Source organism: Pleurodeles waltl, chromosome 9, assembly GCF_031143425.1.
Source record: "Pleurodeles waltl isolate 20211129_DDA chromosome 9, aPleWal1.hap1.20221129, whole genome shotgun sequence".
Lineage (NCBI taxonomy): Eukaryota > Metazoa > Chordata > Amphibia > Caudata > Salamandridae > Pleurodeles > Pleurodeles waltl.
This window is the reverse complement of record NC_090448.1, coordinates 300662234-300684426: the sequence shown is the minus strand read 5'-3', so window position 1 is coordinate 300684426 and position 22193 is coordinate 300662234. Positions and strand designations below refer to the sequence as shown.

Genomic DNA, 22193 nt, shown 5'->3' with positions numbered 1-22193 from the left:
GCTGGTGAGCCACACACAAAAAAAACCTCCGTCACTCGCCGGTTGGCGGAATTCGGTCAGAACTACATACGTAATGTGGAGTGGCAAAAACTCTGCCAACTCTACCAGCAGAGTGGATTTTATCACCCACCACTACTTTTTTTGTATGCAATGATCTTGCATCAATCAAAGCAAAGAATATTTTTTTTTTAGGCATTAGTATTCCGATTTCAAGTCATGAGACCTGTCCGATACCCAAAGCATGAAATTTTGATCCCAATCTGTTCCCCAAGATTACCTCATTGTCTTATGGTCATTGATCCAGTTATTGTAGTTGTTTTTTCCTAAAATGTATTACTCCTTTGTGACACATAGGGCACATACTTGTCTGCCTCACTGCAACTTAGCAGACACAGCTTACAAGGCATCCTTCAAATGTTTCAACCTCCTCCTTTTCCTCTCAGCAGACATTATTCTAAAGACTGTTTTTTTAAGAACAACGAACCTCTCAGCAGACATATTTTAAAGACAACCTTAATTATGAACAAAACTTACTAGCTCCCTCTTCTGGACTTCAAACCAACGAGAGATCCCTGGCAGACTGTGTGTCAGTGACAGTGTTGTACGCTCAATCCACAGACTCTGAAATGGAAGAACCGTCAAATGGGATTAGAAGAAATTGTAGGGTTTATGTTCTTGTCTATATTGCTTTGTGAAGTGTGTCCATGTGTATGGTATGTTTGTGATTGTGAGTATCTTTCATGTCTTTAGTGTTTTTCTGTGATTTATGTGTTTATCTGCAATGTATGCTTTGTTAAGCCCATTCATATTTCCACATTAAGACAGCAGGCAGTAATAAGTAGAAGCAGGTTTACTCAGTAAGAATCCAGCTACAGAAATCCTGATCTTCCGTCCAATCTGTAGCTGCACCTTTCAAAAGATGCCCACTCTTAGTACTCTCACATCATGACATTCATGTAAGGCAATTTCATGCTACAGTATGTTCATTAGTTGGTTCAATCCTACATGCTTGTGCATGCATACAACTATGGAATGTCTGTGAGAAGCTCTGTGTGCACAGCTCCTTTTATTGACCCTGTGTAGCACGCTTGTGGACTGCACTTTTTAATGTTCTTTGAACATGTGCCAGTACACATTTGTGTAAGGAACTTTCTAAGGTTAAGGTAAGTACATTGGTGTATGGAATGGATTTTCAAGTGACCTACATACCTCAACTGTGCAACATAATTATTCTGTACATTATCTTATGGGTTTCTGTATTCATTCTGGTTCTAGGAGGTTTTCTCTGGAACCTTATTTTGAGTTCACTCAAGATGTTGGATTTTATTGGGATATCTGTTTTGTGAGGTTGGAAAAATAATTTGGTGGGTTATTAAGCTTTATATAGATAATGCTTGCACTGCAACAATACTCTGTGCATGTTGACATCTGGCCACCTGGAGAAGTTTGTGCTGTTTTCAAATGCTCTCCAGAGGACGATAAAGTTCTAAAACTGTGCTGTAAAAACCATGATGTTATATTTAGTATAGGATGGATTGATGTTCAAATATTATTGATTTCGTGGGCCATTGTTTCAGATTTTTGTGTAGGTGGCGAACAACTTTGGACTACCTTGGACTACCTTGAAATTGCATTCGGTTTCATGGATTCAATTTGGATTATTTTTTGTTGACCAAATGTAATTATTTTTTAAATAATTAATTCTGATGTTTTTGTGTCCATTTATATTTCCGGATAATACATCTTTGCAATAGAGTTTTTCCTTAAATGCATATGGAATTCCATTGGGCATGCAAGGGCTCACAAAAGAATAGGTTATATGTTGTTATGTGTTTATTTTGCAAAAGGGTCTTGATCAGACGCTTTCTTCACTTAAATAAGGCGAATGACATTACTTGTCAGGTCGAGGATCTTACTATTACCTTGAACTCATTCTCTTTGTCTTTTGGGCCCTTGTGGAATGGTCTGTCATAGCGGAACCGTCGGATATTGTTTACACGATAGAAGCTCTTGATACGATCTGGAACTCGGTCCATCTGCAGAACATCAATGTTCTCTGGTATGGGTGTCACAGCATATATCTGCAAATCTACATAGGGTTGTTAAGAAAAGTGGAGAAGAGCAGAATACTAAAAGCCTGACGATAAACTAGGGAGTGAGTGTCTAGTTTTGTCAGTGCAGCATTTCCTTTTCAATTGCCCCATTTCCTTTTTCCACTAAGGTCCTAGACACAGATTAACTTCTGCACTATCTTCTAATTCCACACTGATACCACACTGTTCTGTTTAGGACAAATAACCAACACTTAGCAGAAATGAGGACTGTGTACAAAGATGTTTTATTATTCATGTGTAAAAGGAGTAAAGCCTCCCACCAGCAACCAGTAATTAATTTTAAAGGTGTAGATACGTTTTAAATTGGTCCACCATGAAAATAGTGTTCTAGCACTTATTAGTTCTGTTTAGTTGCGCCTAGATGACCCAAATAAATGACTCTTCTTGTTGCTGGTATAAAAACCAGCAACCCAACAAGAAGCTACAAGAGAAACACAAATCCTCTACCAGTTTCGCAGGCTTGGTAGAGACAATTCTGACCACTGGTATTCAGCCAAAACGAGGTCATAACTAAAGTGGTGTATCCATTGTCAAAGCCTCAAGTACCGCTAACTGCCAATTACCTTACCTATCAATTTTTATTGTATTAGTAAACTGTCAAAATGCTTACATTACACATTGCCTTTCCCCTGTGTGACTGTACAATTTAGCAGGCTTACAAACTCAACAAAACCACCACAGTTACCCATATTTCCTCCTATTAATAAGGCAGCAATATAGCACATGTGCACAACAGACCAGTCCAGATGGGCCTGATACGTGATGCATGGGTTATGACCACTTACGCAGTTTTGTTTCACCTGATTGCCATGTGACATATTGTAATATTACACGTTAATCGAAGTTACCACTTGAAATTATTTTTGCAGCAAATCATCATCACTTGGCTCGTAGTTTGTTATAAAACCTAAATACATGAATTACTGAAGAGGGGATTGATTATTGTTATTATACTTAATCAGAAATGTCCTCCGCTAGTGAGCACATTGCAAACTTAATGATTCCATTCCCTATAAGCTGCACAGGCCATAGCATTGGAATCCTACTGAGGAAAAATGTGACAGCAGTTCAAACGTCCTTATCAACGAAAGTCTGCATTTCAATTAAATCCTGAAATTGTCAGCTTCAATAAGTCTGAAGAATACATTTGTTGTACAGAAGGAAATGTACTCAGCTTCTAAATTGTACAACACAACATTTCTAATTTTCCAGAGTTTGGTTAAATGGTATGCCTAGTTCTACAAACTGTAAAACACAGATAATTACCTGTAATGGTAGCTCAGCTTTGTGGGTGTTTTCTCCATATTCATACAGTATTTAAGTATTACCAAGACAAAAGCAGATAATTGTTGGCAATGGCCAGGCATTCCGGGCTACTTGAGATACTGATGGAACAGGAGCTCTCACTCATGCCACGATTATGCCACTTTCAAGGATGTGGTTTCCATATATGTAATTACAAAGCCATTTACCACAGGATTATGGCCTGAATGAGGACGGTCTTTTGATCTGGGATACAGTCATGTCTTGACTACCATACTTCTGTTTATTTAGGGCTTCCCAATCTGACTGTTAACAAAATGCCCAGAACGTGAAGTTAGCCTGACCCTGTGTTTCAAGAAAAGAGTCCATCTGATAAAGTCTGTGAAAAGGTCAGAATTACCTATGTGGATTGTTTAGTTCACTGCTGTTTATTTTAGTTCCAGGTCTCTTTTCCACTTGTCTGTAGAGGAAGAATGTTGGACTGCACTGCTGAACACCAACACCAACAATAACGTGGCATACTAATATTGAGAACAGAATATCGAGGAACAAAATATGGAAAGTGCATATAAGGAAGTACAGCTTCTGCCACATGCACTGTGTGGTCAGCTTGCTGCCCCTGACCCCTTACCACCTTCCCTCAGTTGTCTGTGTGTATGCCATTATAGTATCATTGTTGCCCTCCATGGTGTGTTGTGCTTCCAGTGCCCATCACGTCTGCCCTCCATGGTCAGTTTGCTGCTCCAGCCCTGCCCCTCCACTTCTTTATCCATGTGCAGGCCCATATCCCCCCCTCCTGCCTTGTTTGGTTTTTGTCATGCCCATCCCCCTCCCGCTTTCCCTTCATGGTCTGGTACGCTGAAAAAAGACCTCCTATCTGTCTGGTATGGTCAGCTTGCTGCCCTCGCCTTTTTCCCCTCTGCTCTCTGTTGTCCATGTGCATGGGCATGCCCATCCCTATTGCTTTCCATGGTCCATTGTGCTGCACTGCCGACCCACTTGCCCTGTGTTGTGTATTGTGCTGCTGCAACCCCTGACTCCTGCCCTGTAAGGTCCGTTTGGTGCCCCTATCCCATCTCCCTCCTGACCTCTGTTAGCCAAGTCCATGTCCCTACCCCATTCCTCCTGCAATCAGTGATCCAATGTACCATTCTTTAACTTAGTAAGAGGGAAATTTGGAAACAAAAACTGGGAAATTGATTTTCCCCATTGACTTACATTGAAAAAGAGGAGATTTTAGGGAGGAGACAGATAAAATAAATCCGGTTTGGGCTTAAAAACATCATGAGTCTCCTGTCTGAATCGGGTCTGAATCAGGTCTGTCAAGGCCTCTTTCTTCTGCTCTCCGTGGTCTGTTATATTGCCACAGCTTCTCTTTCCTGCCCTGCATGGTTGTTTTGTTGCCCCTGCCCCACTTTCTCTCACCCTCCATGGTCCCTTGTGTTACCACTGCCCTTCCTGCCTGCCCAGCATAGCCAACTTGCACCCTCCTCTCAGTTGTCTGAGTCCGTGCCCCTGACATCTGCCTCCCCACAGTATTTTAATGACCAACTAGATTGCTGGCATTATATATTTATTAAAAAAGTGTGGCACACCTGACTTCATCTTGATGTAATCAAAACTGTAATACCTAAAGCATTTCCTTTAGTAATTATAAAAATGAGAGTGTCTTATTCCCATAGAAATTATGGTTGGTGTCCTAAAAAACTAAAATGAGGACATATTTCTGAGTTAATGACATTTCTTTTCCAGTTGAGCACTTGATTTCATCTTGCACTTAGGGGAGAGAGTGTAGTGTTACAGCTAGAGCTGCAGTCTTTGTAAATGGGGAACCAGGTTCGAGTTTCAGCATCAGCTTGACCGGTGATTCTGTGCAAATCATTTAATCTCCTCATGCCTAAAGCCCAAAAGTAATTGTTCTTGTGTAATGTAACTGATGTCCAAGTAAAGCACTCCAATATCTGAGGGTCAAGTCTGTGCTATATAAATCTTTAACAAAACAAAAAAATGAAGTGTTTTGCCCACTTCTGTCATTGGTCTGTACTTGGGCTACATGGTGATATTTGTGTTCCATTTGGGCTCTCTTTTCTCTGGTGGCCAACTTGGGAGACTTATTTGTTATGAAGCTCTCTAATCTCATTTATAGTGGAAAATGCTTTCAGTTTCCAATTCGATTCCATCAAGATGGCAGTCAGATGTGCCACACTTTTGGCATAAATTCAGATCCTGCATGTTTCAGTCTAGATGTCAGAATGTTTTGATGAAATATAAGAGGAAGATATTTGAGAACTCACATAAAACATGTCCGATTTTTTCTTTCTACAGCACTAACCATAATTTCTATGGCAAAATAAAGCACCTAATTTTGGTGCTTTCTAAATTAAATGTTTTAAATTTTACCATTTTGATGCAATCAAGATGGCTTGCAGGAGTGCCACAGGTTTGTCATTAGTATGACTGTTAGCACTCCAGTTGTTCTTTAGAACATTCTGGAAGGCTGCAGTAGAACACAAGGGAATCAACTGACAGGCTGCTCCTGTTGAAGTACAACAGGAAGATAACTTGAGAACACAATTAAAACATGTCCTACTTTTTCTTTCTACAGCACTAACCATAATTTCCATGACAAAATAAAACACCTCATTTTGTGGCTTTCTAAATGAAATGTTATAAGTTTTCACCAGTTTGATCCAATCAAGATGGCCTCAGGTGCACAACACTTTTGTCATAATGATACTGTTAGCGCTCTAGTTCTTTTTTAGGACACTCTGGGAGACTGCAGTAGAACACAAGCAGTGTTGCCAGACTGGGCTATTTCCACACAGATGGGCAATATTTTTCCCATTGCTGGTGGAAATAACTCTTGGGTGCACAAAATTAATAGATGAGGCGGTGCCGCCAATCAAAATACTGCTCAGCTCCTGCAGTCAGCAGAACAGGGCGTCAATCATTCATAGCGTGAAAGCGCTACCTATGACGGCCTTGCTAAATGCTGTTGGCCTGCCCCCAGAGTGACTGGACCAATGTGGTCAAAAGGAGCAAGCCTGTTATTGTTTATTTTTTCTTTCTTTATGTATTTCCTTGTGAATGTGGGCAGGCCCTGGCTTTAGACGATTTTGTTAATTTTTCTACTGACTGGGACACTAAAATAATGGTCATGCCGTTTCAAATTCAACAAGGTGGCAAGCTTACTTGTAACATGCACCTCCCGAATTTGTATTGTACATAGCTCAGTGAGTTACTGCGTTTGTCACAGAGATCGTTTAGTTACTAGCATTAAATAAGTTAACATCTTTCAAATATAGCACAGTGAGTAATGAAAAGACATCAAGGAGCTGTATGCAAACTGAAAGGCATAGCTTTGGACCTTTTTTCCCTTAAGCGTTCATTATTCTAACATTGCTAAAAGGGGTGATTTTGGGGTATAATGAAGTGTTATCAGCACAGACAACTACTGCAAAAGCTCAGACTTTGGGGGTTCATTTAGGAGCCCCTAGCTCTACAAGAGCGTCAGTTTCTGCGACGCTCTGGTGGCACTGTGCCATTTTCCATATTTATAAGGAGGCGCTAAGCTACTTTTCATAGCTTAGCACTGCCTTGTAAAAATGGGCTCCTCCGACACAGTCTTCTGCAGCAGAGGGGCGTACAATGGGTGTTGCTGTGGGCGTTCCACCACAACACCCTTTGCTTTTGACACTGCCCCTAATTTACGAGAAATTGTAAACCTGAGGCAGTACCAAATACTAACACCACCCCAGGGGTGGTGTTAGCATTTCGAAATGAGGAGCAATACTTTTATTTCTCCTTGTTTTTTCCTCTTTTTATGTGTGCTGTGTTCTGCAGCACACATAGAAGGAGCAAATCTTCATTAAAGATTGTTTTTGTGCAGGAAGATGTTCCTTCCTGCACAAAAGCAATTTGTCCTGCCATGCAGCCATCCTTGCACCATGGAGAAAGGGTGGCTGCATTGGCGCTAGGCAGATTATTTAGCGCCGGCACGGGGGAAACACAGGGATGCGCCGCATTCTTTTAAATACGGCACATCTCTGTGTTTTGGAAATGTTGGGCGCAGCGCATTTCTAGTAAATAAGGCCCTTTGTGTTTCTCCAGACCAAGTATTCGTAACCTATAATGCCTACCAGTATGGATGACAAATGACTCCTACACCTCTCCTACACCTTATAACACTCATTACCTTGTGGAGAAACCTTACGTACATTGATTTACATACTTGTATAAATTATTGTCTATGTAAATGTTTGTATGAAGTAAAGTACTTTGATATTACACATTAGGATTAATAGCGTATAACAGAATTTGAATAAAAAAATTAGTAAGTGGTGTTTACATCATTGGTGTAATTACTTATACATACAAACATTTGCTATTCTTACATTGCATCCATGTCTCTTAAAAAGATGTGAACGAAGTCAAAAACCTGCCTCCAAATCATAGTGTTGCTTCAGTGGCCTTCATTCTGTCGCTGTTCATTTTACAGCCCTGAGCAGGCTCTGACAAATAATAGCTGACTTGCTATTTCGTAACAAAAACACAGATATGCTGTGCGATCTATTTTGATAAACTCGAACTAGGCTTACTATTTACTGCTAAAAATTAAATAATCATGTTACAAATATTTCTCCTATACTGGTGGATTGCAACGTGCTTAGTTGCATTTGTTTTTGTTTTCCTGTAGCTAACATTCATATTTTAAGCACTAAATTATCAATTTAAAATAAACACTTTAAAAAACATATCCTGTTTCTTAGTCCTATGTTTAGTGTGTTATTGATTTACAAAAGATGGCTTAGAGTGCCACCCAGTGCTTAATTTGTGCTTGTTGGTTTCCGTTCTGTGCACCGGCACTTATTTTTGAGGGCCGGTAGTTTGTTTTTCTTCCTCAAGCATTTACTGCGAGCAAGACACGTGGGCAAGACGGAAGAAGCGAAAAATGAAAAAGCATCACAATGGGAGAGAGCAGAAACCTGCGGAGTGAGCAGAAGGGTCAGGGAGTGGCTGTAAATGGATTGAAGAGGCCCGAGATGGGTCATGATTACGATGTCTTAGTATCCTGTGGTTGCACATTTAATTGCAGCAACCGCGTGTTTAAGAGGGCTTTTAGTACTGGCATGTTTTTATTTACAAATTAAGCATTGTGGAACTGATATGTAACAGTAAACACTTAGGGCATATTTACAAGGCACGTGGTGCAGGGTGGCGCAGCAAGTGCCTTACCGCGCCACCTTGCGCCACAGGGAAATGGCAGAAATGCAATGTACCGTACCTAGAAGCACCAACGCAGACACCCTTGCACCATGCTCCAAGGGTGTCTGCGTTGTGGGGATGATTGTTTTGTGCAGGAAGAGGCACCTTCCTGCACAAAAACAATCAATGGAGGTGACTCCTTCCTATGTGTGCTGCAGAACGCAAAAAACACAGAGAAATAAAGATATTTCTTTCCATTGTGTCACTCATGCTCCACCCATGGGGTGGCTTAGGCTTTTGACACATTCCCAGGTTTACAAAACCTTGTAAATCTGGGAATGCCTCAAAATCCATGGATCCGTGGGAACCCCTAAGTAACACCCATGGAAACGCTTCCCTGACACAAAGTAATGTAACACAGCGACTTGTGCTGTGTTGCCTTACTTCATATCACAAGACCATGAAAAGCACCGCAAAGTGGCTTTGTGTGGCCTTGTACATATGGTTCAGCAGCCTGCGCTGAATCCCAAAAAGTGACACACCTTCAGCGCAGGCCGCTTATAAATATGGGCTTTCCTATGTAGTATCGTTCAGTGGGCTGTGTATGGGTTGTAGTCCAACTGAATTTGTACTTCAGATTAGTGCACTGACCAGGTCTTGCTGTAGGGCTGTTTGCCGCATATGGCATGCCATTACTTGTATATGCCATGTCATGCATTTACATGCTAGTATAGTAAAAAAAACTAGAAGGTGCTCTTGTGACCATATTCCAAAAAGCAAATATGTAATCTGTAAACAGTAATGCTTTCCTACTATAGTCATTGAGTCTGCATCTTCTTCTCTTAATGCTACTACCACACAAGCCCTCTTTAGAACTAAGATGTTTTATGTCTTTACTTCATTAGGTGGAAAAATTTGTAACACTTTTAATTCGTAAATACGTCTTTGCATTCATATTTACCCACCTTAAATGTAGCTTGAGTAAAGGCATGTAACCCATGCTCAGTTTACAATCATGTCTTCCCACGCCTGAAGCCAACAGTATTCACTTTATGCCTGTTTGTAAATGTTCTTTTAGAAGCTTTGGTTTTGTATTATTACCACTTCTCTGAAGCAGCAGTGATAGATGGTCCAAAGTATATCAAGACAGCATTAATAACATATAGGCCCTGATTCTGACCCCGGCGGTCTGAGACCGCCGGGGCCAGGGTCGGCGGGAGCACCGCCGACAGGCCGGCGGTGCCCCGCAGGGCATTCTGACCGCGGCGCTTTGGCCGCGGTCAGATTTGGAAAACCGGCGGTCTCCCGCCGGTTTTCCGATGCCCTTGAGAATCCTCCATGGCGGCGGAGCGCGCTCCGCCGCCATGGGGATTCTGACACCCCCTACCGCCATCCTGTTCCAGGAACAGGATGGCGGTAGGGGGTGCCGCGGGGCCCCTGTAAGAGGGCCCCACTCTGTATTTCAGTGTCTGCTTTGCAGACACTGAAATACGCGACGGGTGCCACAGCACCCGTCGCACCTTCCCACTCCGCCGGCTCAATTCTGAGCCGGCGTCCTCGTGGGAAGGTTGATTAGCCCTGGGCTGGCGGGCGGCCTTTTGGCGGTCGCCCGCCAGCCCAGGGCAAATCCCAAAATACCCTCAGCGATCTTTCGACCGCGGAGCGGTATTTTGGTGGGGGAAGTCTGGCGGGCGGCCTCCGCCGCCCGCCAGACTTAGAATGACCCCCATAATTGCTAAAATTATGAGAACACTATCATAAAAATAATAATTCTAGTGACTTTGCCTTGGGTTAGACATGATGATCCATTTAACCATTTTCTATGATTCACTGTATTTAATAAATGCCATTATCCACACCAGCCCCTTGCCTAATGCACTGTCCACGTGATGCCAAGGATACACTGTGAATCGCACTGCAGGATGGTGTCATCGGGGTGGTTGGGATGCTGCATTGCAATGGCTTGTGGAAACTCGCTGAGCATCCTCTGCTGGAAAGCCTCCAGTCTCTCATAGTCATGGCCTCGACATACAAATTCCTTGTTCTGTAAAAGATTAATTATTGAAAGAAAAATAAGATTGGTGAGTGTAGAGTTACCTTAACACAAGAAAGAATCAATCCTAGAGGGTTTTAAATATTCCAAAGTACTGCTGGCGCCATGGTGCCTTTCACTGCACACTTCATGTCTATGATGAAATATGGAAGTTAATGGTCACCAAGATTCAAAGCCCGCAAGCTCTGGTTGATATTAGTCATACAAATGTGTGCAGAAGTGCAAAATGAGTGATGGTCCACGCCCAATATCAATTAAACACATGTGCAGAACATGTAGGGGCCCTTAGTTTCGGGTGGCAGAGATAAACATGTTGTGAGAATCCATTTTCTGGGGATTATGTAAGTTATTTAAGGCATAAATAATGCAAGATCTGAGCTTTCAAAGGTGATTAGAGTGCCACAATGTCAAAGAAAGTGTAAGTGCCTGTATCCATATTGGTCTGGGTGTGTGTATAATGCAGCATGAAACTTGCAGCTGGGACTTTGCATGCTGAGCACAAGGCAATCCACTTGTTTGGTGGCCTGGAAAGAGCCCTACAATGTATGTACTCCAGCAAGGGAGGTTAGTTTAAGAAGCACTGGGTTAATTGGTTTTCCCAGCCTGCGGACAGTGCTTCATTCCTTAGACTTGACTGTCCATGCTTGACTGTGTTGGGTTAGAACACTGGAAGAGTTAGACATATATTGCAGGTGGCTTCAGAAGAGAATGGAGCTGCACTCATGTGTACTGCCCTGTGCACCGGTGGCAGGCACCAGACATCACCAAAGAAAGAGACTCTATTAGAACAGGGCCCCAGCAAAGGAAAAGCGCTGGACCCTTTGTGGGACCAAGAGCTAGATGGGCGGGCTCCAAACTTCACTAAGTTTCTAGTCCATCTTCACCAGTTGGAGGTTCAGGACAAGAAGAGGGAACTGCGAGAGTTACAAACAGGTGCTAGCGCATGAGTTTTAACAGGAATTAGTTATGAATATTAATGTATACCGAGTGTTGAAATTGCATAGAAAATGTAATAACGTAGGGAAAATAATGCACGCATTGGAAAATGTAATCACGAAGAGTGGCTGTAAATTTTCACGGTGTGTTTATTAATGCTTCATTAAAATGAAATATTGAGCATATGTTTTATAAATGTAGTAATACATCATATTTTGGGCTATGCATTATGTATTAGCTTTATTAATTGAAAGCCTTAACTTAGCGAAGGTCTTGGCCTAGTTGCATGGCCTCATGTCAAACTGTATTTCTGCAGAAGCATTAAAATAATGTTTGCTTAAAAGAATTAAACTGTGAATTTCCACTGGGTGACCAAATGTGCTTGGGACTTTTCTCATGAGAACTGCTTGCTAGAAAATGTAGATCCTGTCTTTTGCAACATCGTGAATGTATCATGTGTTAGACTGACTTCCTCAGGAGAGAACAATAGAGACACTAACTGGAGTAAGAAATTCAACAATATTGTTACCTGATGAGCCGGATGATGAGGACACTGCTAACAGACCAATTGTCGACATGTGAACTGTGTAAAACTAGAAATCACTGATCGGATGTTTTAATATTATTGGACAAAGTGCTAACATGCGATTCCTTGACCAATAGGGAATTGAGAAGTAGTTTTGGAAATCTAACTTAGCCGCACTGCACAGAGAAGAAATCAACATTTTTGCCCATTTTCCCGACCGAAAGGTTATTGACTTTTGAGCGTCTTGAGACATGCTTAACTTTGATGCTTAAGAGACTTTGCCCTTTCCGAACTTTGCCTGATGCCTTGCTGATCGAACAGATGTCCTGAGAATGAAGACTGACTCTGCTTGCTGATCCATCTGAGGACTAGGTGTAAGACCTTAATAATTATTGTCATGTCTATTTGCTTTTTCTTTCTAGGTACCAACCGCAATATTTTTATAGAGCCATAGTTAGATGTTTTCCAAATTTATGTGGGCTAAATTGTTTTACATGAAGGCCAACGTGCTAATGCTAACCTGATGTTAGATTAGGAGTTCACTAGTGAAGCCTGCTATATGAAATAACTATCGAGGTATTTTCTTTGCTGAAACTAAATGTATGAGATTTCATTTGCGCAGATATTCTTGTCATTAATTTGCACCATAATCTCAGAGTGTATTGTAGCTCAAGCTTTGATTAGATTGCGATTCTTCTGCAAATTTGGACCACTAGTATTGCTTCGGTATGTTTACCATTTGATTTTGAGATTAACCTACAAGACATTAGAATTGTTAATATAGGGAAATTAATATTGTAACTTTTAACAAAAAGGTGTGGTTATTTATGACTGAAAGGTCATGGTGCGTCAATTACTGACTCCGATTGATTACTAATGTTATTGATTATTGTTGAGAAGTGAAAATGGATTATTGAGTTGTGATGGTAAGGGCCTATGTGGTGGGAACATCTCAAGTGTTGGTCAAAAGGTTCATCGACCTATTTGCGTCTCCTTGTAATTTTACTGTTTAAGGTTCTGACGCGCCAAGTGAGGATGCAGAGCTCTCTTCTCACACAGACATTAGCCACAGCCGCTGCTAAAAAACCTGTACAGTCTCAGATGGACCTCACTTGTGCCAGTGTGACATCCAGTTAGACAAAAGACGAAGGGTATGAAAATATGTGTCTTCACCTTTTACTTCTTGATATGCAGATATGTTTAGGACAGTTCTGGGACAAGGTAGTTCACCCTCACTGAGGAAGGTGTTAAGGTGCCCCTCCCTAAGAGACGGAATGGAAGCTGAGTGATTTTCTCACTATTGTGAGTGCAAGTGAGCCACTATGTCAACTGAGAATGAGGATGAAAATAGTATGACTATGTATGTGTTTGCCCACACATGTGTTATTCCAGACTTAAAGAGAGCTATGGCATATTTCTATGATTTCACTCTGTTGGGACAAAGGATATAATTAATAAACAATGATTATGGCACACAAAGAGCTTTTATGTCTGTTTGATTATGCAATGCAAAAACCAGGATTTTGTAGGTTTATAATGGAGGAGCTATGACTTGTCCTAACAAATGGAAAGACCCTACAATATATGTACACAGGGGCCAGGTAGTGCGCCTGTTCTCATGCAGGTAACAGAAAACAGTATTTAGATCCAGGTAGGAGAATACCAAGACTGTCATTTGGAAAAGGTAATCACAAGATATCAGATCCTAACAGCTGTCATCAATGCATATCTCAGTTTTATAGTACGTTAGCGAGCTGTAATTTAGAAAGTTAAGTCCGTAGCTATACTGGGGTCTTGTAGAGGGTTTTCTGGTGGTCATGATGACATGTACAACTTCACCGCCATGTTAAGAGGACTCTATCTGACACCGCTCAATTTCTACATGTGCAACTGGAGCAGTTAGAGGTTGACATGAAAGACCTCCCTATCTTATTTCAAGAGGCGGTCCAGTCCGTGTGGGAATGAAAGAGGGGGGCCAAATCCCAATTGCCAACAGATCAGCATACCAAATGCTCCCTGCAAAATCGGGGTGACAATATCAGCTGTGTTTGATCCTCCTGCACATTCTGCATGACTTTTGCTAGAAGCAGCGCATGGAACAAATTAGAGTTCTGAGCTGCAGAGAGGAGCTCTATGAATAGAAACCCAACCAGGACAAGCTCACCTTCATCACTTTGGGGTATGGTTCCCTCTTGTGGTGCTCCGGCAAGAATCAACTGAGATTGTCCATTTTCACATTGAGGGAACCTGCAGGATGAACCACTATTGGAAAATTCTCTGCACTGAGTGAGCTGAGATTTTTGGGCATTTATAGTATAGGCCCAGTAGTAGAGGAGAGTGTTCTGCGATCAGGGCGGGTGATCCTGCCTTCACTATCCACTCATCCAAGTATGGAAGTTAATTGACTCCTAACCAGGGCCGGCTTTACGGCGGTGCGAGCGGGGCAGCCGCACCGGGTTCTCACCTGAATTAGGGGGTGCTGACCTCAGGGGGGTGCTGTGTTTAGCAATAACTTAGAAACTTCCGATTTAAACGCACCTGCTGAAAAGTTCGTTTTTGCGTCCAGCCCAAGGAAGCAATTAAAATGTCAAGATACCTCTTGCAATTAATGTTCCTGCTAGGGCGAGATATGCAAGTTTTGTCTAATGGCAGTTTTGACTTGCCATAAAGTAGCATAGAGGGTTATTATGCCTGCTGCAAAGAACAAACTATATTTTATGTGGATAGCTGGGTAGATTAGTAAAGCCAGCCTTTACAAGTGCTTTAAAAAAATGAATGTATGTGAAAGGGGGGAATATGAACACATGCGGGCACATTTGCCGGGTGGTAGTGAGGGAATCCTAGGAGGTGGTCAGGGGTTGGTGGGGGTACGCCAAAAAAGTATGTCGCACAGGGTGCAACCAGCGCTAAAGCTGGACCTGCTCCTGAAGCATCTCCCAGCACTTTTGTAAAGAAATCTGGGGCTGTTGTCAGCATATCTGGCAAGACTATGAGTTGATAATGCTAGGATCCTAATGTGAACCTCAGATAAGAGCAGTGAGTGGGGAAAACTGGAAGATGGAAATAGGCATCCAAGCGGTCTATGGACCCCAACCAGTCCTTTCAATTCAGGGCTAGCAAAACTTGCCTGGTTCCAGCATATTGAGCTTACCTTGCTGAATAAACAAGTCCAAAAGGCAGAGATGCTGTAAAGGCAGTAGAACACCATGCCTCTTTCTTCCAGAGAAACCAGCTGTTTGGTCCCTTTACTCAAAAGGCTGAGGACTGCTACTTCCTAAATTGAGATGTGAGATGGAGAGCACTTCCTGATGGAAGGAAGGTCATCCAAAGGGATTGACAGGAAGAGTAGGTCGAAGCCCTCGTTGGTTACCTGGATGGCCCAGCAATTCACAATGATCATCTTCCAAATGGTTTAGAAGTAGGAGCTCCTCTTATAGAGGATGATTGTGTATGGGAAAAAGTCAGAGAAGGTTTGAGGCAGCCAAACTGGCAGGTAATGGTGGAGACAGATCTGCTGCTGGTTGTGATGGCATCTCCATAATCCACCGCTGCCCTGAATGGAGCAGTAAAGTATTTGGTAATCTGGACCAGCTGAGAAGATTGCCTTTGTCAGACTGGATTGCCTTTGAACAACTTCAAAATGTCCTGTACTACTGGTGGAGCTGTCTCACTGTGCAGTCTAGCTGTGACTAACTGTGGGGACGGCTAGCATGTAAACCGTAGGTCTACTGTTCTTGAAACGTTCCAGGGAGTAAACGGTCTTCTCTCTGAACACCTGCTTGTGAGCGAAGGGCAAGTCCATTAGCATTGCCTGGGTACCACCTGAGAAGACAGTGGGATGCATTCAAGTGTATTGGTGCAGTATAACTGTCATGCCCAAGGACTGCAATACAGTGTCCTAGAGTCCTTAGGCATGGCCATATCTGCCCAAGAGACAGGTTGTGTTCACATTTCAGAGGGTGGGGCTGCAACAGGCAATTACTTTTTGGCCCATAAAGCTAAGATTTTTCAACACCCCCCTGGGGGTACTTTAGGAAAGGCATTTGATTTTAGTTTGAAAAAGACACTTGAATTATCAAGCGAAGGATGAGATAAGAGAATCTGAGGGCTTCTAGGGTACTTCTATATAGTCTGGCTATTTCACTGTGAAATAAGAGTTAGAGAGGAAGGGATGTTCCTTTTGGTGAAGTATCCAGGACACTTGCATTTTGTAAAGTCAAAATACAACCCAGTGTTATACTGAGAAAAGAGGGTACTATCCACAGAGCCATCATCCTCTCTGTGACCACAATCCTTATTAGGCCCTATACAGAGCTCAATTGTCTTACTGGCAAGGTTTGTGCTATGCAAACATTATGTAAATACATACATACATACATACATTGCAGGGACATCAAAGTGCTGCCAGGGGTTCGCCATCAGCCTTCTTGACCTCTATAATCTCAGATGACTTTGAAGGCTTTGTCGTTACCAAATGGGCTCTGACTGAATGAGAGAGGGTGTCTTGGTAAGCTTCAATTTTTTCATAGGTGCTGGGGCAGGAGCCCCTTGAGGCACCGTTTTAGAAAGTGTTGGTTCCAAACCACTGGAATGGAATTTCCACAGGATCGTGGTCACCACTGCAAAGTGGCCTGTAGGCAGGAGCGGCTTGCGACAAGATGAAGGGGCGAAGCGGCGCGTGGGGGAGTGTGGGGAATTAAAATAAAATAATAAAAAAACACTTACCTCCGCGCCGCTCCCCTGTCCCTCGTCGAATGCAGGCACAGGCTCCCAGCCTGCCCTGCGGCCAATCCTGATTCTGCTCAAAGCAGCATCAGGATTGGCTGTGAGTGCCCAGCCAGGGTGCTCCCAGGCAGACTGGGAGCCTGTGTAGGCTCTATCCAGCCCAGAAACTGGTTTGCTGAGCTGGAGAAAGCCTACGGTGCATGTGTGACGAGACGGCCGGCCAAACACACATGCGCTTTGAGGGGGAGTGCTATGCACTCCCCCTCACTGCTCGTCACCCCCAATGACCCGCATCTTTTACCAAACAAGATAATAAACGTTTATTCTTGTTTGGTAAAAGTCTTGCAGCTGTCACTGCTGGCGGGGGTGACCCTTCTCCGCCCCCATGAAGGAGCCATCCCTGCCTGGAGGGGAAAAAGCTGTCACAAACAAGATCAGCATTATCAGTCAGAAAGCATCAGTCTTTGTGGGGTCGACCAATGGACCTAGGAACTCTAGCAACAAACTTTAGTCTTATTTTATTCAAACTCTGGATTTTTTCAGATGTCAAGGAAGAGTCCGGCACCAGGCAACAGCATTGAGGCTCGCAGTATTCCTGGAAGCTGAACTGTTTATTCAAGGAAGAAGCAGATTTCTGTGTCCTATGACACGTTTTGAGATTTTTAATGGAACTACCTTTTTGAAGAGTGTTCCCGTCAGGAGACTTAGCTGAAATTGAAGGGAATCTGGTGGCATGTCCTTGAACAAAAACAGCTGGGCCTCTCGCTCCTTGATGGCTTTCGGGTGCATCATATTTGCAGACTGTGGTACCGTGTTCCAAATGTAAACACCACATGCAGATGTCATGTGAATCTGACAAGGACATTTTCATGTGACATCTACAACACCTGAGAGTTTTGGATGAGTCAATTGACCGCTGTACCCAAATCCCACAAATAAGTGTTAAAAATCAGTTTTACCTAATTAGCAAATGCATAGCCTTCGTGCGGTGCCACACAATTTAATTACTATCCGTTTTGACAATTTAGAAGTATCTAAGCGTGTTTAGGTGCCATGAACGATTCATTGCAAACCTTTGAAATTATGTAACTGAGGGCCAGATGTAGCAAAGGTTTTTACCTATTCTGTGTCTATTGGAAAAAAAGTGTTTGTACATATGGCCCTGAATGTTTTGAATGCATTATCTGGTTATGTCCAAATTATTTTAAGCCTCCTGATAGGCCTTCACCTTACTATTAGCCATGAGATGAAACATCTAATTAAGAACACCCCAGACACTGGCTGTTGTTGTGTGCCTGGACCAGTAATTGCGGTTTGAACATGTTTATACATCTGTCTAACTGTAAAGGAAGCGTAGATATTTTACCTATCACACTGTTTTCTCTGAGAGTCAATTACGAAGGTATGTCAAGTCTGTTTTCTTTTAATGTTTGGGAATGATCTATGCTTTACTTAGTTTTGGTGTTTAAAATATATTGCTGATTAATTTTACTCTTTCTCCAAGATTGCTTTTTTTTATTACTTGTATTTTCTTTTTCAGAAGTTGATGATAAAGGCGGCTTAGTCTCTTTTCTTATTAGGATTCCTAATATTAGTTGTACTATTTGAAACTTTTTGTTTTTTGTTTAACCTTTTCTGAATGTTTTAAATTATTTACCGCCTGAGTTTTTATGTACACTATGCATTGGGTGTTCTATTCTTTCGTGTAATAGTGTGTTACTTTTTTTAAAATTATGTTGTTGTTGTGCTTTTTATGGGTTTATACTCTAAATAAAATAGGGAGATTGCCATGTCTCCCTGCTCCCTCTGAGTTGCAGAGTGCTGGCTGTTGATAACGCAAGCTCTAGAGAGAAAAAAGGGTCTCCTTATTGTCAGCAATGAATAACAAAGGGGAGCACCATACTAGGAAAGGGTTGATTGCTATCACCTCTCACACTTTGCCTGCAAAGTAGGCTCTCTGTAGGTGCAGAAGTACAGGCAGATGTCGGAGGAGTCCTAAGGGACTCATGGCCCTGTGGCAAGGATGTTCAGTGTTGGTTGACGAGAAACAGTTGCATGCCACATATTCAGGTTAACCATTCACTATGATTCCCACTCAGGTGAACTGAATGCAAACTGGTGTGCGGACATCCTGGAATCTGGCTTGGGTACTAGGGGCATACGGCATAACAAGAACCCCCACAGCCCACTCAGTGCAGGGGCCTCCGAGATCCAGGGGCCCACTACCGGCATTATGCATGGGTGGCGGGCTCCTGGCATGAGAGTTCCTGACTCGGTCCGGAGCATGGAGGGCTCCCTCCTGCAGGGGGGCCATCAAGTTTTGTTATGCCTTTGTTGGATACAACCCTAGTTCAAAGATGATGGATAACCCTAACCTATGCAAAAACATCTCCAGCAAGCTGAAAAGCATCTCAGGTAAAACTGAAAAGGGATATCAAGGCCTTGCTCTGCATGACCCTATCCTGTAGCAATATGCGGTGGCAACAGTATTAGCATAAACAGTGAGCAAGTTAAAACCTTCACAGTTCGTGGCAAACACTATTTTAGTTAAATTTTGAAAAGGTTTATGGGGCTCATTTATGCAGATTTATGTATTCGATGTTCTGGGCCCTTTAACAGTATGTAAACATAATAGGCCGAGTCTCTCAAAAACAGCTCTGCATTGGATAAAACATTACTGTAAACAATATTGCCTGCAGCCTAAGGCAGACAATCACAGACATGCTATGTTGTTCTATTGCGGTTACAGCTGCATTGCTTACCCTTAGAAAGAAAGGGAACTTCTTGCCATAAAAGCCTACTCGAAAGAACTCTGGCTCCAGACGCTGTTGTTCCATGATGTGATCATAATACGTGGCTTCCATTTTCTGCAAGGTAGAGCACCCAATTAACATAATAATAAGTATCAGTACGTCTACACAATTTGTAAAATGGGTTCCCTGATTTAAAAGCCAAGCAAAGACCACAGAGCGAAAACTATATGAAAATGAAGATTGAAGTTTATGCACAAAATTAGAACATTAAGAATAATAACATTAAAGGTATGATCTGTCGGTTGAGATTAGCAACTGTGGGACTAAGTTCGACTTCCCTTTACTTGTGAGAGAGTGTAGTTTAAATAGCACATATATTAGAATGAAATGCTCATATCAATACTTAATGATGCTGCATAGAAAACGACAATAATTAGTGTTTTGCTTAAATACGCATTTGAATTATGACTATAATGTGTGAGGTCACCAATATACGTGAACTAACAATAATGAGTAAAACTGATCATGCTATGGTTTTATATTAACGTTTACAATATCACATTTATATTAAAAATCTCATAGGCCTTAAGTTAGCGTGAGTTGTAGATTTAGCTGCCTAGCTCTCATATTAAAGCATTTTTCTCTGTTTTTCAGTGTGCTGACTTGCAATGGGCCATGACCCTGCATTTGTTCTTTTCTTCATTTTATGTAACAACCCAGATTCTGTTCTCACTCGCATGCTCATTGTTTAGTATGAGTTATATACAAAATTGAAACAAATGTAGATTAACATAATGTACAAGGACATTTAACCATGGACAAAGGAAACTCATGACCCAAGAAGACGTGCCAAATGGTGAAGAAATTTCCGGATGTGCCACCTCCGAAGGCGTCAATTATGAAGACCAATCAAAATGTTATGAATTATCGTGGGGTGACAATTTGAATTACCTAATGTATAATTTGATAGGTTAAAGATAGTGTGGTATAGTAAATGTCCAATAGAATTTTGGGGGAAGGAATTGTGAAAAAGGTATAAAACCCATGTCACAGAAGGGTCGTTAGAACTAGGTAGGGAATGCTATTGATTTTATCCAGAAACTCTGTCACTCTGTTTGGTGACTTTGAGACTTAATAAACCATCCTCACCCATAGACTGCCCCTTTTCACTTCTCCTCCTTATGAGGGAAGTGTCCCCTGTCCTTTAGGCGAGTTAGACTGATGGCGATTTGACTGATGTCCTGAAGATGAAGACTGATCCTGTGTGCTGACCTAATCCTTCGAGGGTAATTATTACAATGCGATATGTAATTTGTGTGTTTGCTTTTCCTTTCTTGGTACCAACTGCTCATTTTTTAATAGAGGCCATAGTTAGAAGTTTTCTAAATTGATGTTCTAAATTGTTTTGCATGAAGCCCAACATGCTGATGCTAATTAGTGGTTAGGATAGGAGTTCACTCTGACTGACGCAAATTGACAAATGACTGACATTGCGCTATGCTGAACTGAGATATTCATTGCATTCTGATCTATGTTCACACTGTGCTATATTCTTATGTTTGTGATTCTTGCATTAATGAAATCTTATCACAGTTGCCATATTGTGACTATGCTCTTATGCTTCTTGGTTTTGAGATTGACTCTTCTGCTCGTAGATTGTAATCAATAGGGAATAAAATTCATAAAAATTCTATCAAAGGGTGTGGTTTTTCATGACTGAAAGGTCATGGCTGCGTCGACAATTTGATTAATGCCTTTAACCAAAGTAAAATGCATTGTGGTGGTGAATATTGATGACATTATTGATATATTGCTTGACATATTGATCAGTTATCTCGTCCTACGGTGTCTCACCACTGGGTCACAAGATTCATTGGCCTAAAACGAGTCCTAATGTGTATAAATTAACATAAAGGGATGCGTTAACACTTGTGGCATAAAAAGTTTGAAATCCATTAATTCTATATAGTATTGAGGGCCATGTCAAGAAGATCAGGAGGGGGAAATTTCTATGAGAATAAATGATGGGGTGAATGAAAGTGATGGAAGGTGAGTTCAGAGAAGAAACAATGAAATCCCAAAAAAATAAGAAACGTTCAAAATGGTAGAGGAAAGAGGAAATAACATGAAGGGAAAGTTCTGAAAAAAAACAATTGTGTTCTTAAGGGCAAGGGGAAATAGAGAGAGCTATGCAAATTGATCACCAAAGAAGGAATGGAAAGGGAAAAGATGAGGTAGAAAAAATAAACGGAAGAGAACAGTAAGAGCCATAATGTTTTCACTTCCTTCCCTTAAATATGTGATAGCAAAATATGAAGGGGTAAATTCAAGACAGGAGTGAACGTCAAGAAAAGTAGCAGGAATATGTGGAAGATGAGAGAAATCTATAGTAAAGTCAGCGGCGGCTACTGCAAATGTCAATGGGGTGGCAGGGGGCAATACAGGCAGGGGGAAACAATGACAAAAATAAAATAAAAAAATACGTACCTTTCCCGCTGTTCCCGCTGCCACTTCGCTAGTCGCTCTTCTTCTTGTGGTGTCCCAGCATTTACTGGGACACCAGCATACGCTCCCCAGCAATTCTGGTGCTGCTTTCATTCTAAACCTAGCATGAAAGC

The 22193-nt window shown here is 41.9% G+C and overlaps 1 protein-coding gene across 1 annotated transcript in view; it reads right to left on the bottom strand.

Annotated features, from left to right (window-relative positions):
* The window catches only part of DOCK3 (dedicator of cytokinesis 3), a 1331886-nt gene that overhangs the window by 109328 nt on the left and 1200365 nt on the right, over positions 1–22193 (bottom strand). The window contains exons 40-43 of the mRNA XM_069206772.1: positions 19585–19689; positions 10485–10626; positions 1923–2089; positions 535–621 (exon numbers count right to left, since the gene is read on the bottom strand). Coding sequence (XP_069062873.1) covers positions 535–621; positions 1923–2089; positions 10485–10626; positions 19585–19689 — 501 coding nt within the window. The remainder of the gene's footprint in view (positions 1–534; positions 622–1922; positions 2090–10484; positions 10627–19584; positions 19690–22193) is intronic.